This window comes from Selaginella moellendorffii, unplaced genomic scaffold (assembly GCF_000143415.4).
Source record: "Selaginella moellendorffii unplaced genomic scaffold, v1.0 SELMOscaffold_74, whole genome shotgun sequence".
Taxonomy (NCBI): Eukaryota; Viridiplantae; Streptophyta; class Lycopodiopsida; order Selaginellales; family Selaginellaceae; genus Selaginella; species Selaginella moellendorffii.
Window position 1 is genome coordinate 808,655 of NW_003314335.1, and position 18,110 is coordinate 826,764.

At 52.5% G+C, this 18,110-nt stretch overlaps 9 protein-coding genes across 13 annotated transcripts; 3 read left to right on the forward strand and 6 right to left on the reverse strand.

Annotated features, from left to right (window-relative positions):
- Window positions 1–28: 28 nt before the first annotated feature.
- On the reverse strand, window positions 29–631 carry LOC112341018. The gene is made up of 2 exons (XM_024660368.1): window positions 271–631; window positions 29–211 (listed from the first exon to the last, which is right to left on the reverse strand). The coding sequence occupies exons 1-2, from the start codon at window positions 418–420 to the stop codon at window positions 29–31; spliced, it is 333 nt and encodes a 110-aa protein (XP_024516136.1). The 5' UTR covers window positions 421–631.
- Window positions 632–793: 162 nt separating this feature from the next.
- On the reverse strand, window positions 794–3,740 carry LOC9659848. Of its 3 annotated transcripts, XR_002990397.1 has the most exons (11): window positions 3,241–3,740; window positions 2,782–3,170; window positions 2,518–2,729; window positions 2,209–2,463; window positions 2,067–2,153; window positions 1,838–2,013; window positions 1,653–1,779; window positions 1,407–1,593; window positions 1,316–1,347; window positions 1,153–1,245; window positions 794–1,059 (listed from the first exon to the last, which is right to left on the reverse strand). XR_002990397.1 is itself a non-coding variant. In XM_002986560.2 (8 exons), exons 1-7 carry the CDS (start codon window positions 3,678–3,680, stop codon window positions 1,674–1,676), a joined length of 1,665 nt encoding a protein of 554 aa, XP_002986606.2. In that variant the 5' UTR covers window positions 3,681–3,740; the 3' UTR covers window positions 1,358–1,593; window positions 1,653–1,673. The 3 variants fall into 3 exon arrangements, 1 of the variants encoding a protein (XP_002986606.2); XR_002990398.1 differs by lacking the exon at window positions 1,316–1,347; XM_002986560.2 differs by lacking the exons at window positions 794–1,059; window positions 1,153–1,245; window positions 1,316–1,347 and having other exon boundaries at window positions 1,358–1,593.
- On the reverse strand, window positions 3,709–5,919 carry LOC112341019 (pentatricopeptide repeat-containing protein At4g02750-like). The gene is made up of 2 exons (XM_024660369.1): window positions 4,507–5,919; window positions 3,709–4,425 (listed from the first exon to the last, which is right to left on the reverse strand). The coding sequence occupies exons 1-2, from the start codon at window positions 5,917–5,919 to the stop codon at window positions 3,709–3,711; spliced, it is 2,130 nt and encodes a 709-aa protein (XP_024516137.1).
- A 146-nt stretch (window positions 5,920–6,065) lies between these two features.
- Window positions 6,066–9,078, forward strand: LOC9659849 (TBCC domain-containing protein 1). Of its 3 annotated transcripts, none has more exons than XR_002990396.1 (10): window positions 6,066–7,122; window positions 7,185–7,310; window positions 7,373–7,765; window positions 7,813–7,917; window positions 7,968–8,108; window positions 8,167–8,370; window positions 8,426–8,521; window positions 8,576–8,687; window positions 8,741–8,955; window positions 9,011–9,078. XR_002990396.1 is itself a non-coding variant. In XM_024660437.1 (10 exons), the coding sequence occupies exons 2-10, from the start codon at window positions 6,559–6,561 to the stop codon at window positions 8,797–8,799; spliced, it is 1,800 nt and encodes a 599-aa protein (XP_024516205.1). In that variant the 5' UTR covers window positions 6,066–6,383; window positions 6,435–6,558; the 3' UTR covers window positions 8,800–9,078. The 3 variants fall into 3 exon arrangements, 2 of the variants coding, with proteins under 2 accessions (XP_024516205.1, XP_024516206.1); XM_024660437.1 differs by having other exon boundaries at window positions 6,066–6,383; window positions 6,435–7,122; window positions 8,741–9,078; XM_024660438.1 differs by having other exon boundaries at window positions 6,066–6,383; window positions 6,442–7,122; window positions 8,741–9,078.
- On the reverse strand, window positions 9,058–9,575 carry LOC9658769. The gene has a single exon (XM_002986561.2). The coding sequence runs from the start codon at window positions 9,552–9,554 to the stop codon at window positions 9,144–9,146; it is 411 nt and encodes a 136-aa protein (XP_002986607.1). The 5' UTR covers window positions 9,555–9,575; the 3' UTR covers window positions 9,058–9,143.
- Window positions 9,576–9,582: 7 nt separating this feature from the next.
- On the reverse strand, window positions 9,583–12,425 carry LOC9659850 (pentatricopeptide repeat-containing protein At4g21065). The gene has a single exon (XM_002986562.2). It carries the CDS (start codon window positions 12,366–12,368, stop codon window positions 9,597–9,599), a length of 2,772 nt encoding a protein of 923 aa, XP_002986608.2. The 5' UTR covers window positions 12,369–12,425; the 3' UTR covers window positions 9,583–9,596.
- A 718-nt stretch (window positions 12,426–13,143) lies between these two features.
- LOC9659851 (probable serine/threonine-protein kinase PBL28) lies at window positions 13,144–14,978 on the forward strand. Its single transcript, XM_002986471.2, has 9 exons — window positions 13,144–13,161; window positions 13,412–13,485; window positions 13,545–13,732; window positions 13,794–13,992; window positions 14,047–14,210; window positions 14,267–14,371; window positions 14,419–14,541; window positions 14,595–14,827; window positions 14,879–14,978. The coding sequence occupies exons 2-8, from the start codon at window positions 13,419–13,421 to the stop codon at window positions 14,811–14,813; spliced, it is 1,065 nt and encodes a 354-aa protein (XP_002986517.2). The 5' UTR covers window positions 13,144–13,161; window positions 13,412–13,418; the 3' UTR covers window positions 14,814–14,827; window positions 14,879–14,978.
- Window positions 14,979–14,998: 20 nt separating this feature from the next.
- LOC9658770 lies at window positions 14,999–16,042 on the reverse strand. The gene has a single exon (XM_002986563.2). It carries the CDS (start codon window positions 16,040–16,042, stop codon window positions 14,999–15,001), a length of 1,044 nt encoding a protein of 347 aa, XP_002986609.2.
- Window positions 16,043–16,718: 676 nt separating this feature from the next.
- On the forward strand, window positions 16,719–18,089 carry LOC9659852 (pentatricopeptide repeat-containing protein At3g12770). Its single transcript, XM_024660371.1, has one exon. The coding sequence runs from the start codon at window positions 16,719–16,721 to the stop codon at window positions 18,087–18,089; it is 1,371 nt and encodes a 456-aa protein (XP_024516139.1).
- Window positions 18,090–18,110: the final 21 nt, after the last annotated feature.

An 18,110-nucleotide genomic window follows, 5' to 3' on the forward strand; every position in this document is an offset into this window, starting at 1 on the left:
CATCAATTCGGGATACAATCCAATTGAGCTAGAACTTACAGTCTGGCGGCTCGGCTTGGCTGAAAGCTCGGCAACAAAACCCACCCCACACGAATCCTTGTCCAATGCAGGATCGTAAAGTCCAAGAGGACCCTCTGGCACTTGGGACATGGACGACATGGTGACCACGCAGCGGTACATTCTCCGCTCCCCATTCCATCGCTGGAGATGGCTGCTGCCAGTGCCCCATCTATCCAAATTTCTCGAGGGCAAAAAACTAGTGTGAAGAACCTTCAGTCCGGCGGTCGCGCATGACAAGGACGGCACAGCTGAGCTCAAGCGGCTGGAGCAGATTGACCCCAAAGCGGTAGCTTCCGTTGCTCGAGCGCGGCGGTGCATCCATGCTGCCTGGTTCAAGGACAATCCCAGGCAAGCCTGCATAGCTGCTCTCGATCTCTACGCTCGCACCAAGAAGCCTCGAATCAAGCCCTCGCGCGAGTGAAATGCGGGCGGCAGCGATCAGGCACACAATTCCTCGAAATCTTGAATCGGACTCGCTCGCAGGGGGGATCCTCTCTCGACAATCACAGAGATCTCTCGGGGGACGCACCGCCAAAGATCGATCGCTCACTGCCTAGAGGCCAAACCCTAGCGCCTGATCGAAGACTAGGAAGCACCACAGCATGGGGAAATATAAATAGCAAAAATATTATTTGTTTTTAAATCTAACATGGTGGGACGTGGCAAGGGCCGGTAGGACGGGTAGCTCCGTCAATGGATTAAACGGCTGGGATTCATCCCACACAGCGCATCGTAAAAGGATAAGCTCGATCAAAAAATTAAAGTTTGCGAGATTCGACAAATGTGTCCTATCAAGGTGTAAGTTACTCTTGGCCTCTCAACTTTGCCAATAGACAGGCAACGCTTAAGAGCGGCCAGAGACAAAGGGTGCCTGTGTAGCCAAAAAATCGAGGGCTTATCGCCTGGAGTTCTTCCAACTTAACCATCGATCTTCATAGGCTCGCTTGGAAAATCTCCAGATTTTAAGCTCCTGACTTGTCTCGCGGAAAAGAATGTCTCCTGTTTCAAGTTCCACCCGGCATCAAATCTCTTACGGACAGAAAAGAAAAAAAGAATAAAAAGAAAACTAGAAATCGAAAGCTTACAACATACCAGCAAACTGTAGGTGGAGGAGAGATCGCTTTCGCTTAGTTTTTCTTGCGGAATCTTATAAATGTTGGCGTCTAGTCGCCCCTTAGCAGCAGCCTGGCAACATCCATCAGGCATTAAAGATAGAGAATAAGAACAACCGAAATAAAAAAGAAAGAAACAATACGAGAAGGAAACGTGCCCGCCACGAAAACAATGCTTTGAACACGACACACGATTCCCGGTTAGATCTTAATACAAAGAAGAAACAAGCAAACCTCTCGAGCTTCGCAATCTTTCATTATTTTACTCCCAAGAGCCAGTGGTCCTGATGCCATCGCTGGGAAGCGCAAAACCGACCAAAAAAAAATACGGAGGGTAGTGTTCCTCGCGTCACAGTTGACCCCACACAAATAAATTCCCAGAGATATATAACTCGTCCATGTGAAAAATTGCGTGAAAAGCCTGCAGATACGAGCGATCAGAACGACGGTGACGTCGTCAACTTTTGTCCTAGAGCAAACCTTGTCGCGACAGGTTTGCAGTTAAATATATCGCACGAGCTTCCTTAACTCGGCGCCGTTTCCGTTGGTCAAGAAGAAGAGCCGGTTGATGGCATCCTCCTGAGGCTCATTGTGCAACAGATTTTGCCTGAGAAACAGCCAACAGTTGTAAAGATGTCAAGGAAAAGAGGAGACCGCAGCATTACTTGTGATAGTATCGAATTGCGGCGTGAATCTCTTCCTTGTCTGCGCGAGCAACGTCAATTCGAAACCTCTTCGGAGCTCCGGGAAGTTCCAGGGGAAGCTTGCCGACAGCTGTCGACTGTGAAAAGGCTCCAACAAAGAGTTGACGCGATGTTTCCATCCTCCGGAAAGCGCTCACCTGTAGTCAGACAGGACCATCAGGTTTGAAAATGAAAGGTGAAGTTAACAAACCATTCCTAGCTCTTTGGCATGGATTTGACGAGTCTTCTTAAAATCCAGGAATTGGTGATACTCGCTGAACGTAAACCAACTGTTAAACTGCAACAGGGACCCAGAATGGTCAGAAGGAAAACATTGAAACCACGTATGCAACCTCGTCAACCGCGATCAGCACTGGGAATTCTGTGACGAGATCAAGCTCTTGTCTCAATCTCACAACGATGTTGGAGGCAGCAGCTTGCACGTCAAGCCCCTTTTCCACAAGATCTTTCACGGTCGAGTTCTCCGGCATAGTAATTTCTTGTGGACCTGGTATACGACCAAGCGCAGCAGCTTCACCCAAAAATATAGGATCCGGAACACGACACTTGATCTGTTCCAGCATTTCGCCATGACTATCCAAAAACTCCTACAAAATGAAGCAAATTAGTTACAAGCATAAAAACTGCAAGTGAATGCTTACCCGTAAAACCTTCTGAGCTTGTATAGGTGTGTCCCAAAGTCCAGTAAGCTCATTCAAATAATAGTACCCTCCCCTGGTCCATTCTTGGCCCCTGGGTACGTAAAAAACAAGCCAACCTTGAGCACGAGCCCATTGGACAATCACCGCGAGAGCAAAACTTTTTCCACATCCTACAGGTCCATCGAGAATGTGGTGCTTGGAGCCCCTCATCCCTGAGAGATGTTACAAAGGTCAGACAAAAAACACAAGAGTGCCTAAACTTACTTTGATCTTTCTTGCTAGATATATGAAGCTTCATGCCGTCGTCCTTCTTTGCCTCTTCATCCTCATCTTCCGCATGAGTATCATCTTTGTCTTGGACCTCTTCGCTCGACTTCTCTCCTTCTTCAGAGGTAACACTTGTGTCGGATTCCTCGCTCTTCACGCTAGCTTTCGGCTTATCCGCTTTCACAAAGACGGCATCCCTGGCGAGATTATAAGGCAAAACTTCCGGCGAGACGAAAGCAAACTCGCCAGTGGCGGAGTACTGGAGCTTGTTAATGATTTCAAGAACGCATCTTCTAACTCGAACGAACCTGCTTCTCGACATCTCGAATTCTTTCATAACTCCCTTAGGAAATCCTTCAGTAAAGTACTTCGTCACATCCTCCTCACTGCAAAAGAAAAAAGAGAGAGCGTCTTCAGTCTCCATTTCTCGAAGAAGAATGAAGAATAGAAACTCACCTTATGTGGAAGTACTTGTTGATATCCTCGGCAGTGATCTCGTGAACCTTCCTTGCTCCAGTGAAGAGATTGTCCTCGGCAATCTCTCCTGGTTCCTTAATGGTATAATCCTCAATGCCTACAGTCCCTGTGCTACCACCACCCCCTTCCGATGCTCCAGCGCCTCCTTTCCCAGACCCCTTCCCTCCAGCAGCTCCTTTCTTCCCTCCTTTGGCCGCCTGAGGGCCTTTCTTCGTCTTGGCCTTGGGCGTCACGGCTCCCTTCTTCGTCGTCGCAAACCCGCGCCTGAAATCCAATCCTCCCAGGCCTACATTGCTCAATCCATGATCCCCGCCGATAATCGCCGCAGCACATTCTCTAGCATCACATCGACACAGACCTGTGCTTGCGCTCCGCGGCACTGATCGAGCGAGGCGCCATAGCCGCGCCGCGGCGGACATCGCCAGAGTCTCTCCAAGAGGAAGAACCCTAGCCCAGGGGTTTTAGGGCTCTACTTGGCACGATTCCATCCGTCGAGAGGGAAAGCTTTCTGACCGTCGGATCTCTGTACATGTTGGAGAGAAGCACGTAGCCCGCCACATTCTTGGCGTCCATATCCACCATTCTCTGCGACGCTCGAGCTCCTCTCTTGGAATCCTTGTGGCTCTTGCACCCGGCTAGCAGCGCCGTCCAATCCAGCGAATCCGGCACGAATGGCATGGTATGGATGAGCTCCTCCGATTCCTCTAGATGCCCCGATCGCGCGAGAAGATCCACCGCGCAGCTATACAATTGCTTGGTGGGTTTCACGCCGTGATCCATTTGCATCGATCGGAAGCACGCGAGCCCATCCTTGAACTTGCCACTGTGGCTGCAAGCCGCGATCGCGCACACGATCGTTGCCTCGTCGGGTGATTCTGCTGCCAAATTCATCGCGCCAAAGAACTCCATTGCGATCTCGAAGCTCGCCTTTTGGGCGAATGCCGCAAGCATCGCCGTCCACGACACGCGGTCGCGCTCGTCCATGGATTTGAAGAGATTCGCCGCATCTTCCACGCGCCCTTTCTGGGCATATGCCGAAAGGATCACCGTCCACGACACATTGCTTCGTTCCTCCATGCTATCGAAGAAACTCTTCGCCTTGTCGAGATTCTCGTTTAGAGCATATGACGCGAGCATTGCGCCCCACGCCACTGCGTCTCTCTCCTTCATGGCATCGAAAAACTTCTTAGAATCTTCTAGATGCCCGTTCTGGGCATATGCCGCGAGCATCGCGTTCCACGACACCCTGTCGCGCTCTTGCATCCGGTCGAAAATGCTCTTGGCGTATTCCAGATGCCCATTCTGGGAATATGCAGAGAGCATCGCGTTCCACGACACAAGGTCGTGCTCGCGCATAAGATCGAAGAGATTCTTCGCATTTTCCAGGTTCCCACTGCGCGAGTGCGCGCAAAGCATTATGTTCCACGAGATTTGGTCACGTTCCTCCATCGCACCAAAGAGGTTCCTCGCTGTCTCAATATGCCCGTTTATGGCATATGCCGAGAGCATTGCGTTCCACGACGCAAGATCCCTCTCTTGCATCTCATCGAAAACCTGTTTAGATTCCTCAACCAGCCCTTGCTGGGAATATGCCACTAGCATCACAGTCCACGAAATAAAGTCCCACTCTTTCATCCGAGCAAACAAGCTCCTTGCCTCAGGGATATTCCCGGAAGCGGTATATGCCGAAAGCATCGTGTTCCACGATACCAGGTTACTCTCTCGCATTGCGTAAAAGAGGGCTTTAGCCTCTTCTATGTGCCCAGTCTGGGCATAGGCACTCAGCATTGTGTTCCACGAAACTAAGCTCCTCTCTGGCATTCGATCAAAGATCTTCTTGGTGCTCTCCAAATCCCCATTTTGAGCATACGCCGACGCCATTGCTGTGAGCGAGATCATGTTTTTCTCGCGCATCCGAGCAAAGAGCCGCTTGGCCTCGTTGAATTGCCCGTTCTGCGCATACCCGGCAAGCATTGCATTCCACGAGACAAGATCCCTCTCGGGCATCGTCCGGAAAACAAGCTCGGCCTCCTCGATCATCTTGTTGTCGGCATAGGCGACGAGCATCGCCGTCCAGGAGATCATGTCCCTCTCGAGCATGGAATCGAAGAGATTCTTGGCCTCGTCAATGAGACCCTCCCGGGCCAGGGCCGTGAGCATCGCGGTCTCGGAGAAGATGCTCAATTCAGGCATCTTAGCGAAGAGATTCCTGGCGTCTCCCAGCCGTCCATTGTCCACAAACGCTGTAAGCATCGCCGTCCATGAGACTCTATCCCTCTCCCGCATGGAATCGAACACGTGCTTGGCCTCGTCCACATGCCCGTGCTGGGCAAGTGCGTTGATCATGACCGTCCACGTCACCAGGTTGTGCTCGGGCATGGCCGAGTATATACCCCGGGCCTCCTCCAGATGCCCGTTCTGGGCATATGCCGAGAGCATCAGTGCCCAGGAAAAGACGTTCTTCTTGGCCGTCCCGTCGAAGACTCTCTTGGCATCTTCCACGCCGCCGCGGGTGCCGTACATCTGGAGGAGGAAATTGGCCATGTAAACATTGGATTGGACGAGGTGCGCCACACGAGAGTGTACGGCCTTGAGCTGGGCGAGTGTCTTGGTTGCCCTGATCTGCTCGAGCCCGGCATTGACCTCTAAGTTGGTCATCTGGAAGGGCAAAAGTAATTAGGGCTATAGATGCCCACGTTGGGCATATGCCAAGGAATTTTTGCTAAAGGGTAAGAGTAATTAGGGCTCGAGCATTTTTCAAGGTTGATTAACGTGGCGGCACTGACGTCCGTTGGATTGGATGGTTTGTTGGTAAAATCGGGAAAAAAGAACGAACGAAACCCTTGTTTCCTCTCTTACCTAGTGTTGCGCTGTCGACGCATCGCGGCGTGTGGCGCGGAGTGGGGCGCGGGCGGAGGCGAGGCGGCACGATTGAATCGCCGGGCTGAGATTTCGCAGTGCCGGCAAGGTTTGTGGTCTTCGATCACAGCCGCGGGGCAAAGAATCGCATCGATTTGGCTGACCGCTTGCGAAAATGCCAGCCAAGAAGAGAGTGTAGCTCGTTCTTGCGGGAGCTCGGTGGCCGGGAGCCCTATCCTGGCGTGGGAATTCAGTCACTCTAGGTAATGTGGGCAATTTCTTCGTGGATAGGGTGTTTCTTAACGATGCCCTAGGGAGCAGCAATTGGGAAATGCGGTTCTGGGAAGAGAGGCTCGTCCGGGAAGAAGAAGAACAAGGCAAAGAGAAGAAAGGTGGGACTAAGAACACAGCAAAGCTCTAGTGAATGAGGAGGTGGATATGAGGGATATGAATGCCACAGTTGAGAGTGAGACGACTACTACAGCTTCGGCACAGGGGGAGCCGCCATGGTTACACGTCCGGCGGGAGCCATTCGAGTACGGCATGCTACCACTGCCGAGCTTGATGCACCACGATGGAGTTGGGTCTCTCCGGGAGCTCCGGGAGAAGCTGCTGGACAAGTCTATCCCGCAAACATCCTGGCAGTCGGGAGGAGCGAATGCTTCCGAGGATTCGTCAGCGATGGCTCAGCAGCCAAGCAGACGCGTTGGTGTTGCTGCGATTGTCGAGTGCTTGGGACTTTCGGAGGCGCATGCTCTACTGGTGTTGGATACTCTGGCTTCGGTCTTGCCAGATGGAGACGACTGTGATCAGCTGGCTCGGGCTTATGCAGCGGAGATTGACACAGTCGGAGCACACGTCGACGATCTTCTTCTCTTCCTATATATTCAGATCTATCGGAGGGTTCCTCCACGCTCTCACAAGGATCCGGCGGCAGTAGCAGACGTTTGGCCTTCTACGTCGCCGTTTGATGGATTCTTTTCGACACTTTCGCCTTTGCAAGTAAGCAAGCACTCTGGTTTTTATTTCAAGTTCTTGTGTTCTTGTGTTCTTGCTCACGACAGGTTAGGCCTACAAGAAAATCCGTTCCTTGTCAAGTGGAAGAGGAGGCGCACCAGCTTGCATTCGTCCAGAAGCATCTCTCATCTTTACTGGCTTTGCTGGTCGATCTGGAGGAAGACGGTGCAAAGGTAAAATGATCAAGAGCTATTTGTTGGAAGCCATTGATCTGATTCGACATGTTTTTCTTAAGGTTCTGTCAGTTGGAAGCTTCGATCGTCTCGGAATTATTTTTCGGCCAGTTGACGCGCAATGCAACGCAAGATCGCTCAGCCAGACCGCTCCTTTCTTTGCGGGTTCTGATCCGGATATGCCTGCTGTTCCGGTGCCTTTGGCTCAAGCACACGACTGGATTTTGGAGCACATTTCGACCCAAGCTCAACGAACAAAATGTTCAGGCAAAGAAAACGGGCCGAATGAAGAGAACGACATCACTATGATTGATGCTGTCGGGGCACAGGCATGGGTTCCAAATGGTGTGACCAAGAACAGGGAGTGGTGCTTCGAAGGGCTGACATTCGTTGATGGGGTGACCAAAGTATCCACCATAAAGAGCGAAAGCGATGTCACTGGTGACACGTTGAAGGTTTATACGTCTTACACCAGAGTTTTATCTTGACATAGTTCTTTCAGGTATCGAACTGTCACGATGCGGTGGTTTACGTTCTGGCGCCAACTAAGTATGCGTCTGTGTTTGGCTGCTCGGATTCCATTGTCGTCCTTGGTGCGGTTGGAAAGGTAGCGTGGTATCGACTGTTTCTTGTTACTAATTCTCTGTTTGAATGCAGGCCGTGAGGATAGAGCACTGCGAAAGAGTCCAGGTGATCGTGCCCTGTGCAAGAATCTGTATAGCGAATTGCCGGGAGTGCGTGTTCTTTCTGGGTGTCAATCAACGTCCACTCATTCTCGGTAATAACTATAATCTTCAGGTAAAGGTCATATCATTGTTGGTTTTTTTTTTCTAAAAGCTTCTACCGTATTTACCAGGTCGCTCCGTTCAACACGTTTTATCCAAAACTTGAAGCACATCTTGCTCAAGTTCGAGTGGATCCGACTGTCAACAGATGGGACAAGATTTTGACATTGGGGGTTATCGATCCACATGACTCCTTACCCCATCCTGCTGGTGTTGCTGACGCTCAAGCGGAAGGTGCCAGCGTCGTTCCGCCGGATAGATTTACTAATTTCCTGGTAAGATGACGTTCTGGATTCCTTTGGCTAGCTGCTCACAATACTGATTTTTCAGATTCCAAGATGGAACGGAGGAGAATCCGAACAGAATTTTACGAGGGCGAATCCGTTTTTGTTACCGAAACTTTATCTGATGGCGCAGCAGCAGCGGGTGAGTTTTTCTTTTTGCTTGTTTCCTTTTTCCTTTACTGACTTTTTTGAACAGAACAAGGCAATGGAGAACTTGCGCCACTTGCTGCAGAATGTTCCCCTGGACGATAATCGTAAGCGGGACCTGTCGAATGCAATTCACGCACACTTCAAGGAATGGTTATACGGTACGGCTTGAACTTTTTCTCTTGTGACTTGAATAAGAATGTTGTTTCTGCAGGGTCCGGAAATATTCGTCAGTTATACGACCTTCAGATCGCTGACAAAGGGACGGAGTGATCTTGTTGTGGCCTGTAAAAGGTCTCTTTTAAAGCGCCATTGACATGAAGGCATCCTTCACACTCAAGGCTCGGACGGCATCCGAATTGTGGAGGAAAAAGACACAATGGTTTTGATGATGGAGTCCGAAGCTCCAGAGAGATCGTTGTTGGTCAGGTTAGTCCATTGCGGTTTCCGATCCTGCTCAGCTGCTGATGGTGTCTCCTTGCAGATGTGCAAGGTAAGCTAGATCTGTGTATCATTTGAATGGCAAAATAATATGAAAATTTGCTTTTCTTTCGCGAGTTTGTGTTCGTTTTTGTTATTTCAGGTTGTGAACGGGTGGTACGTTCTTTGCCATGCTTTTACTTGAACATTCGCTCTTCCGAACTGATGGGAATGTTATTTGCAGACATATCTCGGCGTTCCATGACACCATCCTGATTGAAAGTCCAGTGCTCGATGCCGTAAGCTCGCCACCACTGACCAGCCACTTCGTCCAGGTATTCGTACTCAAATTCCACAGCGATTTTGTTGTCGTTGTGGCAGAAGTAACGCTTGCGAAGTTTGTACCTCTTCTCAACATCCCATTTTTTCTGGAGGAAGCCGATGATTTCCTCACGGCCTCGGAGAAACTGGTCCCTGTTGCGCCACACGGAATCAGGGGTGTATGCGAGAGCTACCTTATTGGGGTCTTTGGTGTTCCAGAGATCCTCCGCTCGCTGGACCTTCGCTTTGGCCGTCGCTTCCGTGAACGGTGGAACCAGAGACGCCATATGGGACTTAGGGGTCCGACTTGGGGGTTCCAACTCTTTAAGTCACCAGTAGTCTCCACAAGAACAGGTTCCACTCTGGAAGCGATGGAAACGATTAGCGTCCCTCACGGTGATCACCCGACTTCTCAACTTGGATATCAACTTGATGGCCGCGTGACAGTCCGAGCAAACTCTGAGGTTCTTCAGAACGAGCAGAGGAATGCCGCTCTTGGTGGAGATGAGTCCGAACGCAACCGCCAATTTCTCACTGTGGAGGGCAAGGATCTCCTCCTTGTCTTCGGTTTTGAGATCGTGGACAACGCCGTCAGTGCTTGGAACGAATCCAGCTTGCTTTAGCTCGACGTTCAAGATGTCGAGTTCTCTGAGAATTTTGTCGGTCTGAGGATGGCTGGAGTCTCCCGCTACGAACTCGTGAACTCTGCCGTGGACCTCGATGACACTCCTTCCAGGTACCAGCTTCCTTAGACCTCTCTCTTTCATGCTGCTTCTCAGTTCAACTAACTCGTCCTTCTTTCCAGTTGCCGAATACAAACTCGAGAGAAGCGTGTATGGAGCAGTATTTTGAGGCTCCAGATTGAATGCCTGCTCGGCGGCAGACGCAGCATTCTCCAAACTTCCCTGGACCCGGCAGCCTCCAAGCAACGTTCTCCAAGCAATTGCATCCGGCGAAAACGGCATGCTGTTCATGAGCTCGTCTGCATCTCCAAGCCTTCCAGATCGAGCCAGCAGGTCCACCATACAGCGATAATTCTCAGCAGCTGGAACTAAGTCGAAGTCAGACAGCATCAACTGGAAGTGATCGTAAGCTACTTCAAGCATTCCCGAGTGGCTGCAGGCGATGAGAACGGAGATGAAGCTGGCGGAGTCGAGCTCCACTCCTTCACAAGCTGCTGCTCTCAGAAATGCCGCTGCCTCGTCTCCCTGGCCCTGGTGAGCACAGGCTGCGAGCATCGCATTCCAGGAAACGGAGTTTTTCGTCGTCATGGCTTTGAAGACGGCCTTGGCTTGCTCCAGAGTTCCACACTTACCATACATGCTCACGAGCGCGGTCTCCACGACAACGTTTGGCAGGCAACACTTTCTTCCAAGAACAGGCTCCACGACTCTCTTGTGGATTCTCTTGCCGAACTCGAGAGCACCACAGCAGGAACAGGCAGTGATAACGCTCGCAAAGGTGGTGTCGTCCTGCGGCAGTCCCTCCAGGTCCATCTCCCGGAAGACTTGGATGGAATCTTTGCCAAGTCCCTGCTGTGCGAAGGCCGCAATCATCACGTTCATCGAGACTTGGTCTCGCCTCTCCATCTTCCGGAAGATATCTCTGGCGACTTCGAGGCTCCCGCACTTGGCATACATGTTGAGCAGCGCGTTTTGGACACCGAGGTCTCTCTCGTACTCGGTGAGAGCGATGAACTTCTCGTGGATCTCCCGGCCCGCTGCCAGAGCTCCCGACGTGGAACAGGCGCTGAGAATGATCGTGAAAGTCGTCTTATCGGCATCAGAGCTCATACTCCCGAAGAACTCCATCGCCAGCTGCAACTCACCCAGCTGCGAGCAGCCACCGATCATCGCGTTCCAGGCAACGACGTCGCGGCTTTCCATGCTCTCGAACACTCTCCTCGCTTCGTCCAGCCGGCGGTACCTCGCATACATCTTGATAGCGGCAGTATCCACAAGGACACGCGAGCGTCGAGCATCGTTGTCGATCGAGGGAGACATGAAAGACAACGAGTCCGAGTGGATGATCCTCCCGTCCTCGAGGCTGCTGCAAGAACTTAAAGCTGCGACGAAAGTTATGTGATCGGGAAGAACACCATCGACAGCCATCAGGCGGAAGAGGTGGATCGCCTCTCGGTTTTGCTCGCGCTGGACGTAAGCCGTGATCATCGAGTTCCACGACACCAGGCTCTTGCCATCGATCCGGTCGAAGACTCTTCTCGCGGCCAGCAAAAGTCCGAGCTTGGCGTACGCGTTGAGCAGGCAAGTCGCCACCACGACATCGAACTGGAGTCCCGTCTCCACGATCCTGGCATGGATCTTCTCCAGAGCGGTGACATCGCTGCAAGCTCCGAGAACTCCAACGAAGGTCGCTCGGCAGGGACGGACGCCATGCTCCGCCATCTTTTCGAAGAGATCGAGAGCTTGGTGGTGGCTGTGCCCGCTCTGGGCATACGCGGCGATGAGAGCGTTCCAGGAGACGACGTTCTTGGCCGGGATACGATCAAAGACCGACTTTGCAGTGGAGAGATCGCCACACTTGGCGTACATGCTGAAGATGGCGGTGTCGAGAATGACCGAGGGGCGGATCCCAGGGCTGGCTTTGATCCTGGCATGGATCTCCCGGCCTCTCTGGAGATCTCCCAGCGAAGAACAGGCCGAGAGGGCGGTTGCGAAGGTCATGGCCGTGGGAGGAACGTCCATCTTTGCGAAGAGGTGGAGAGCTATGGAGGGGTGGCCGCGGTGGGCATAGGCCGAGATGATGATGTTCCAGGAGAAGATGTTCTTGTGCTGGATGGTGTCGAAGATGGATCGAGCTTTACAAAGGCTGCCGTGCTTGGCGAGCATGAGGACGAGGAGATTGTTGAGGTAGGCACTGCTTCCCAGGCCCGCTCGAGTGATCTTTTGGTGGATGATCGAGACTGAGTTGGAGTCCTTGCAGCTGCGAATCGCGGCGGCGAAGGAGTCGGATTGGATCTCCCTCTCGAGGCTGTCGAGTGGATCGTGCTTCCGGGACGATGAAGAAGAAGAGCAGGCATTTTTCCTGGTTGTGGCGATGGTGGGCTTCTTCGTCTTCCAGATGGTATGCTTCTTGAGCATCTCCCAGCACCATTCTTTGCGATCCAAACGCTATCTTTGATCAAGAAAGCAGATGCCCATTCTGTGCTTGTGCTGTGAGTCTGGATTCTTGCTTGTCAGGATCTATTCTGCGATGATCACGCGAAGAAGATCTAAAGGAAGCGATCTAGCAAGAGTCAAGGAAGAAGAAGACCAAGGAGGAGCATAGAAAGAATGGAAGAAGAGAGCTCTAGATAGAAGAAAAGATCGTAATGAACAGATGCCCTCTCTGGGCATTTTCTGTGAGCTGTGATTTCTGCTGTCAGAATCTATTTTGCGACGATCACACGAAGGAAATCTGATGGGAACGATCAAGAGAACGCCAAAGAGGAAGAAGACCCAGAAGGATCATAGAAAGAATGGAAGAAAAGAGCTCTAGAGTAGAAGAAATATCTAAATTGCTAGATGCCCTATCTGGGCATTTGGCGATCTAAACCTTCTTCCAAAATGCCCATAGAAGAATCAAACCGAGGAGTGATGACAAACGGCCACGCAGCTAAAATTTCTCCACTCTTTGCAGAGGTCAGAGCTGCCAGCCACACGAGGAAGAGAACAAAAAAATAGAACTAGATGGAAGAAGAGAGAAGAGCTCTAATAATTAGGGGTTATAGCAGTGATGGTAGATTTTGAATGGCGAAGAATGGCGCCTTCTCGCCCTCCTCCTCGCGGCCATTGATCGCAGCCTCGTCCTCTTGTGCCCGTGGCGCTCGCTTCCAACGTCTCTAAGATCGGCGCTGCCGCCGGGATCGATAGCCGCTGGAGTCGCTGCGATCCGGTAAGTTCTTCCCTTCCACGGCCGAAATTTTGGGATTCCCTGCCCGCATTGGCTTGTTCTTCCTTGATCCAATCTTCCAAGTCGGGGTTTTTGTTTTCTCGGTAGGCTTTCTTTGTCTCATTGGCTTATTCGATCATCCAAGCGAGGGTTCTAGCACACAGTTCTTTTGATGCTTGCAAAGCCGTGGCTTTTGTTTTCTTCTCTCGATCTTTGAGAGGTTTTTTATCTTTTTCTTTCTTTGCTTGCGAAGCCCAGCGATGGCGTCCAAGCTTCTCACCGCATGGCGCAAGAGGAAACGCACCAAGAGCACTGATGAGTATGCATGTAAGCGTTTTTTTTTCTTTGTTCTTTCTTTTTGTTCTTCTCAATGCTTCTCGACGCAGGGCCGCCAAAGTCACTCGAGTTTTGGGAGGACGTTCCTCCTCCTCCACTGTTGAGGCCCGCGGCCATCCCTGCCGTGGTCTTCACTTTGAGAGAAATGCTCCAAGCCACGAACAACTTTAGCTACGATAACTTCATCGGCGAAGGAGGCTTTGGTCGTGTCTATCGAGGAGTTTTGAGAACTGGAAAGGTCTGTAAGTTCTTCTAGGTGTCCTTTCTCTCACTCTAGTTTTTTCTTTTCTGTGAAACAGCCCGTGGCCATCAAGCAGATGGATCCAACTTTAAGCCGAGGCACACAAGGCGAGCGAGAGTTCCGGGTGGAAGTCGACCTTCTAAGTCGGCTCAGCCACCCCAGCCTTGTGAGGCTGATCGGCTACTGTGCCGATAGAAAGCAGAGAATGCTGGTGTACGAGTTCATGACTCAAGGAAGTCTTCAAGAACACTTGCACGGTATGGTAGTACAGTTGCCAATAATTTGGTGTTTATAGAGTTTGCCTCTTTCAGGGATTGTGCGGATAAAGATGGACTGGCAAGTCCGTGTTCGTATTGCCCTTGGCTCAGCTAGAGCTCTAGAATACCTCCACGCTGGACCTGCGACTGGCAATCCCATCATCCATCGGGATTTCAAGTCGAGTAACATACTTCTTGATGAGACCTTCCAAGCGAAGGTGGGCCTGGTTTCTTCGTCACGCTCACGGCAGTCCTACTTTTCTTTGTGATTCAGGTGTCAGATTTTGGTCTTGCAAAGCTTGTTCCGCATGGAAACAAAACGTATGTGAGCACGAGGGTACTGGGAACTTTTGGTTATTTCGATCCACACTACACGGCAGTAAGACTTGGTATTTCAAAGACACTTTCCAATCCGTGGTCTCGCAGACAGGGAGGCTTACGCTGAAGAGTGATGTCTATGCGTTTGGTGTTGTGCTGCTGGAGCTTCTTACTGGAAGGCGGCCGGTGGATTCGGCACACAGCTTTACAAAACAGAACTTAGTTTTTCAGGTAAGTTAAACACAAGCGGCTTCATGTCAGGCTTTTTACCTGCACTGTCACAGGTGCGAGACAGTTTACGGGACAGCAGGAAGTTAAAGAAGATAATTGACCCCGAAATATCGTTGGAATCGTGCTCGTGGGAATCCATCAAGAGATTCGCGATGCTGGCCTACTGCTGCGTGCGTGACGACGATACCCGGCGTCCGACGATGGGAGAATGCGTTGCAGAGTTGGAACAGCTCTATCTTCTAATCCTGTTCTACAGGAGAGCCGCAACGTGAAACTTCTCAGTCAGGTACCTTGCCATTTTCAAATGGCTCATTCCATTTCTAAGATCTGTATACAGGGACAGGGACATAAAACAAAACCAAAAAAGAGAAGAGAAGAACGATAGGAAGCAGCTCTGTACATTCTGCACTGACAATTTCTTCATCTTCACGTCGACACTCGCGAGCATGCGACCGGTTCATGAGAGAGGTGACCGCTGCGGCTGGCCTTTCCTGCGCCGCTTGGAAGACCGTGGCGACTCGCAGTGCTTCTGCGGCGTCAGCGGCTCCACGGTGTTGTTGACATCCGCCGCCAGCGACGATATCCCAGAATGCTGCGGGCTGTGGGGGACGAGCACAGAGATCGGGGAAGGCGGAACGTCGGCAAAAGTGGCCTGCTCCTCATCGCCATCGCTCTCCACGGTGGTGCTCGACTGCTGCCGCGGGCTGTCCATCTTGCGCTTCTTGATCGGCACCTGGGCCTTCTTCCCGGCCTTGGAAATCTTCTGCTCGTCCGTGAGACCCTCAACCGCCATGGACTTGACAAGCACAGGCTCGTCCTCGAAGCAGCAAGTCCTCGACGTCCGTGGTGCCGGAGACGAAGAAGCCGCTACTCCAGCAGGGACAGGGACAGGAGCGGGGGAAGACGAAGCGGCGGTGCCGGGTGCATGCTGCGAGAGCTCGCCGTGAGAAGGAACAGGAACATGAAGCGGAAGAGCCAGGGAGACGGAGGGATTGATACGAGCAGCGGCCAACTTACAGCTGATGGAGCAGAAGCAAGTGGGATCCGTGAGCGTCCGGTTGCAGTTCTGGCACCAGTGCGTGGCGGCCTTGGCGATCCGGTCCTGCGGCCTGCTGAGGAGGAAGACGATCTTGGCGCTGTTGATGGTGTAAGTCTGGATGTTGGAGATGTCGGCCAACTTTTGGATGTCGTGGACCCGGACAGCGTCCATGTGTGACGCGCGGCGGACTTGCAAGCTCCGGTGGTTTGCATGCTCGGTCTGGAGGCCAATGTGGCACATCGGCCCGTCCAGGACGCAGTCGATGCAGAAGTGATTGCGCTCGTTCTTGCTCGACGCGTGCTTGAGGCACTGCGAGAAGTAGTTCCCGGTGAGGAAATGCGGCAGCCAGCTCGGGCCTTCTCTCGGCGGCGGCGGCGGCGGCGGCGGCGGTGGCGGCGGGGAAGAATGAGAAGCCGGCGGTGAGGCGGAGGAGGAGGAGGATTGCTCGAGGGCGGAAGCCATCGCCAGCAAGAAGAGCAATGCAGGGGTTTTGGAGATGACCCACAAGAACCCAATGCCGGCCGAGACGATCCAAGCAAGAGCGCAACCAAGAGCGCAAGAGAAAAGAAGAGTCCAAGCTCCAAAGCCCAGCGCTCTCGCTCGAAGAAGAAGAAGAAGAAGAAGACGAGGAAGAAGGAAGGAAGGAAGGAAGGAAGCGCTCTAAAGCTCAAACCTCGCGGAGTGGAATCGCGCTACTACTACTCGGCGGCGATCAATGCCTTGCGCTACAAGCCAGGAAGATCGTCATAAACGCGCGAGGCAAGGATTTCTTTTTGTGCTCTCTCCTTTCAGGAAGATCGAGGAGAAAGACATGAAAAAGAGGAAGAAAGCCTCTCTCTTTCCTTTTTTTTTTTTTCTCTTCTAAGAGGAAATTGAGAGCTCTCTCTCGAAGTTTACCTCTCTAGGCTACAATAGAAACAACCAACATGCTTCCAGGGTGAGTGAACGTGTCCTTGGTATGGACATGTGTCTCTCGCTCCACTGGTTTCCCAACTGGGAGAGGCTCTAAGGACAGTGTCCTTAGCAAAGCCGGGCCTTGCCGCCTTGGACGCGCTGACGTGTCCGCCGCCGCGGCATGCCACGCTGGACGACCGTCCCCCGCGAGAGCTCACACTGCATTTTAGGGTTCTTGGCGCGCATGGCGGTGGATCCGCCCGGGCGGCGCCGCGGCGAGGCGAATTCCTACGCCGCGATGCTGCGCAAGTGCTCCGCGCTGTCGCAGGTGAAGTGGGTGCACAGGATCGTGGCGGAGGATGGGTGGGAGGATGATACCTTCGTGGCGAATTTCCTGATCCAGATGTATGGGCGCTGCGGCGGCGCGCAGGAGGCGGCGAAGGTGTTTGAGAAGCTGCCGCGGCGAAATCAATTCTCCTGGAATATCATGCTAGCGGCATTTGCCCAGAATGGGCATTTGCAGGAGGCGCGTCAGATCTTTGATCGGTCGCCGCACAGGAATGTGGTGACTTGGAATGCGATGATGGCTGCGTATGCGATGGCTGGGCGGATCCGAGAGGCCGAGATCGTCTTCAAGAAGATGCCCCAGCGGGATCTCATCTCGTGGAACTCGATGCTCACTGCATATGCCCAGCACGGGTATTTTGAGGAGGCTTTGCGGCTCTTTGCGGCGATGGATCTCGAGCCCGACAGCGTGACTTTCCTGTGTGTTCTTGAAGCCTGCGGCGAGATCGGTCAGGAAAGATCCCAGTGCAAGCTTCTTCATTCGAGGGTCTCGAATTGCGGGCTGGAGATGGAGCTTAAGATCAGCACCGCGCTGATCGACATGTATGGGAAGTGCTCCAGCCCCGAGGACGCCAGGGACGTGTTCTGGAGGATCAGCGACACCGCCCAGGACCTCGCGCTCTGGAACGCGATGATCTCGGCTCACGCCAAGAACCGCCAAGTTCGCGAGGCTCTCTATCTCTTCTCGCTGCTCGATCTCCAAGGAGCGAGGCCAAACGACTCCACGCTGGTAAGCATTCTAGACTCCGCCGCTAGCTCCTCGGATCTAAACCATGCCAGGTTCGTGCAAGGCGTTGTGGAGGAGGGTGACGAGGCGCTGAGCGTGGACGTGAAGAACGCGATCATCGGCATGTACAAGCGGTGCGGCAGCATCGAGAACGCGAGGAGGGTGTTCGTCCGGATCGAGAACAAGGACACGGTGTCGTGGAACTCGATCATCGCGGCCTACGCCGACTTGGGCGATTGCAAGGAGGCGATCGAGCTGTTCGAGCTCATGAGTTTGGAGGGATTTGAGCCGAGCAGGGCGACGTATCTCAGTGTTCTTGGGGCGTGTAGCCACGCGGGGCTGGTCAAGGAAGGGGTGGAGGTGTTCGCGAGCATGGTGGAGTTTGGCGTGGTGCCGACGAGGGAGCACTTTAGCTGCATGGTGGATTTGTTTGGGAGGGGAGGATGGGTGGCGGAGGCACACGAGGTGTTTAGCAAAGGTCCCTTGAGGCCCAGCGTTACCGCTTGGAGGGCCTTGTGTGGAGCGTTTGTCCAGCAACATTAATTTTTTGTTTTTGTTTTTTTT

Excerpts from the sequence above, each read along its gene's own strand:
- LOC9659848 (XM_002986560.2), bottom strand. The coding sequence starts at position 3,680 with ATGTCCGCCGCGGCGCGGCTATGGCGCCTCGCTCGATCAGTGCCGCGG. Across the intron at positions 2,730-2,781 it reads ATCTAGCAAGAAAGATCAAA|GGATGAGGGGCTCCAAGCAC; the intron begins GTAAGTTTAGGC and ends AACATCTCTCAG. Across the intron at positions 2,014-2,066 it reads ATGCCAAAGAGCTAGGAATG|GTGAGCGCTTTCCGGAGGAT; the intron begins GTTTGTTAACTT and ends GTCTGACTACAG.
- LOC9659851 (XM_002986471.2), top strand. The coding sequence starts at position 13,419 with ATGGCGTCCAAGCTTCTCACCGCATGGCGCAAGAGGAAACGCACCAAG. Across the intron at positions 13,486-13,544 it reads GAGCACTGATGAGTATGCAT|GGCCGCCAAAGTCACTCGAG; the intron begins GTAAGCGTTTTT and ends TTCTCGACGCAG. Across the intron at positions 13,733-13,793 it reads GAGTTTTGAGAACTGGAAAG|CCCGTGGCCATCAAGCAGAT; the intron begins GTCTGTAAGTTC and ends TCTGTGAAACAG.
- LOC9659849 (XM_024660437.1), top strand. The coding sequence starts at position 6,559 with ATGAGGGATATGAATGCCACAGTTGAGAGTGAGACGACTACTACAGCT. Across the intron at positions 7,311-7,372 it reads TGGAGGAAGACGGTGCAAAG|GTTCTGTCAGTTGGAAGCTT; the intron begins GTAAAATGATCA and ends GTTTTTCTTAAG. Across the intron at positions 8,371-8,425 it reads ATAGATTTACTAATTTCCTG|ATTCCAAGATGGAACGGAGG; the intron begins GTAAGATGACGT and ends CTGATTTTTCAG.
- LOC112341018 (XM_024660368.1), bottom strand. The coding sequence starts at position 420 with ATGCAGGCTTGCCTGGGATTGTCCTTGAACCAGGCAGCATGGATGCAC. Across the intron at positions 212-270 it reads GCGCGACCGCCGGACTGAAG|CCATCTCCAGCGATGGAATG; the intron begins GTTCTTCACACT and ends CACTGGCAGCAG.
- LOC9658769 (XM_002986561.2), bottom strand. The coding sequence starts at position 9,554 with ATGGCGTCTCTGGTTCCACCGTTCACGGAAGCGACGGCCAAAGCGAAG.
- LOC112341019 (XM_024660369.1), bottom strand. The coding sequence starts at position 5,919 with ATGACCAACTTAGAGGTCAATGCCGGGCTCGAGCAGATCAGGGCAACC. Across the intron at positions 4,426-4,506 it reads GGATGCAAGAGCGCGACAGG|GAGAGAGACGCAGTGGCGTG; the intron begins GTGTCGTGGAAC and ends GATGCCATGAAG.
- LOC9659852 (XM_024660371.1), top strand. The coding sequence starts at position 16,719 with ATGGCGGTGGATCCGCCCGGGCGGCGCCGCGGCGAGGCGAATTCCTAC.
- LOC9658770 (XM_002986563.2), bottom strand. The coding sequence starts at position 16,042 with ATGGCTTCCGCCCTCGAGCAATCCTCCTCCTCCTCCGCCTCACCGCCG.
- LOC9659850 (XM_002986562.2), bottom strand. The coding sequence starts at position 12,368 with ATGCTCAAGAAGCATACCATCTGGAAGACGAAGAAGCCCACCATCGCC.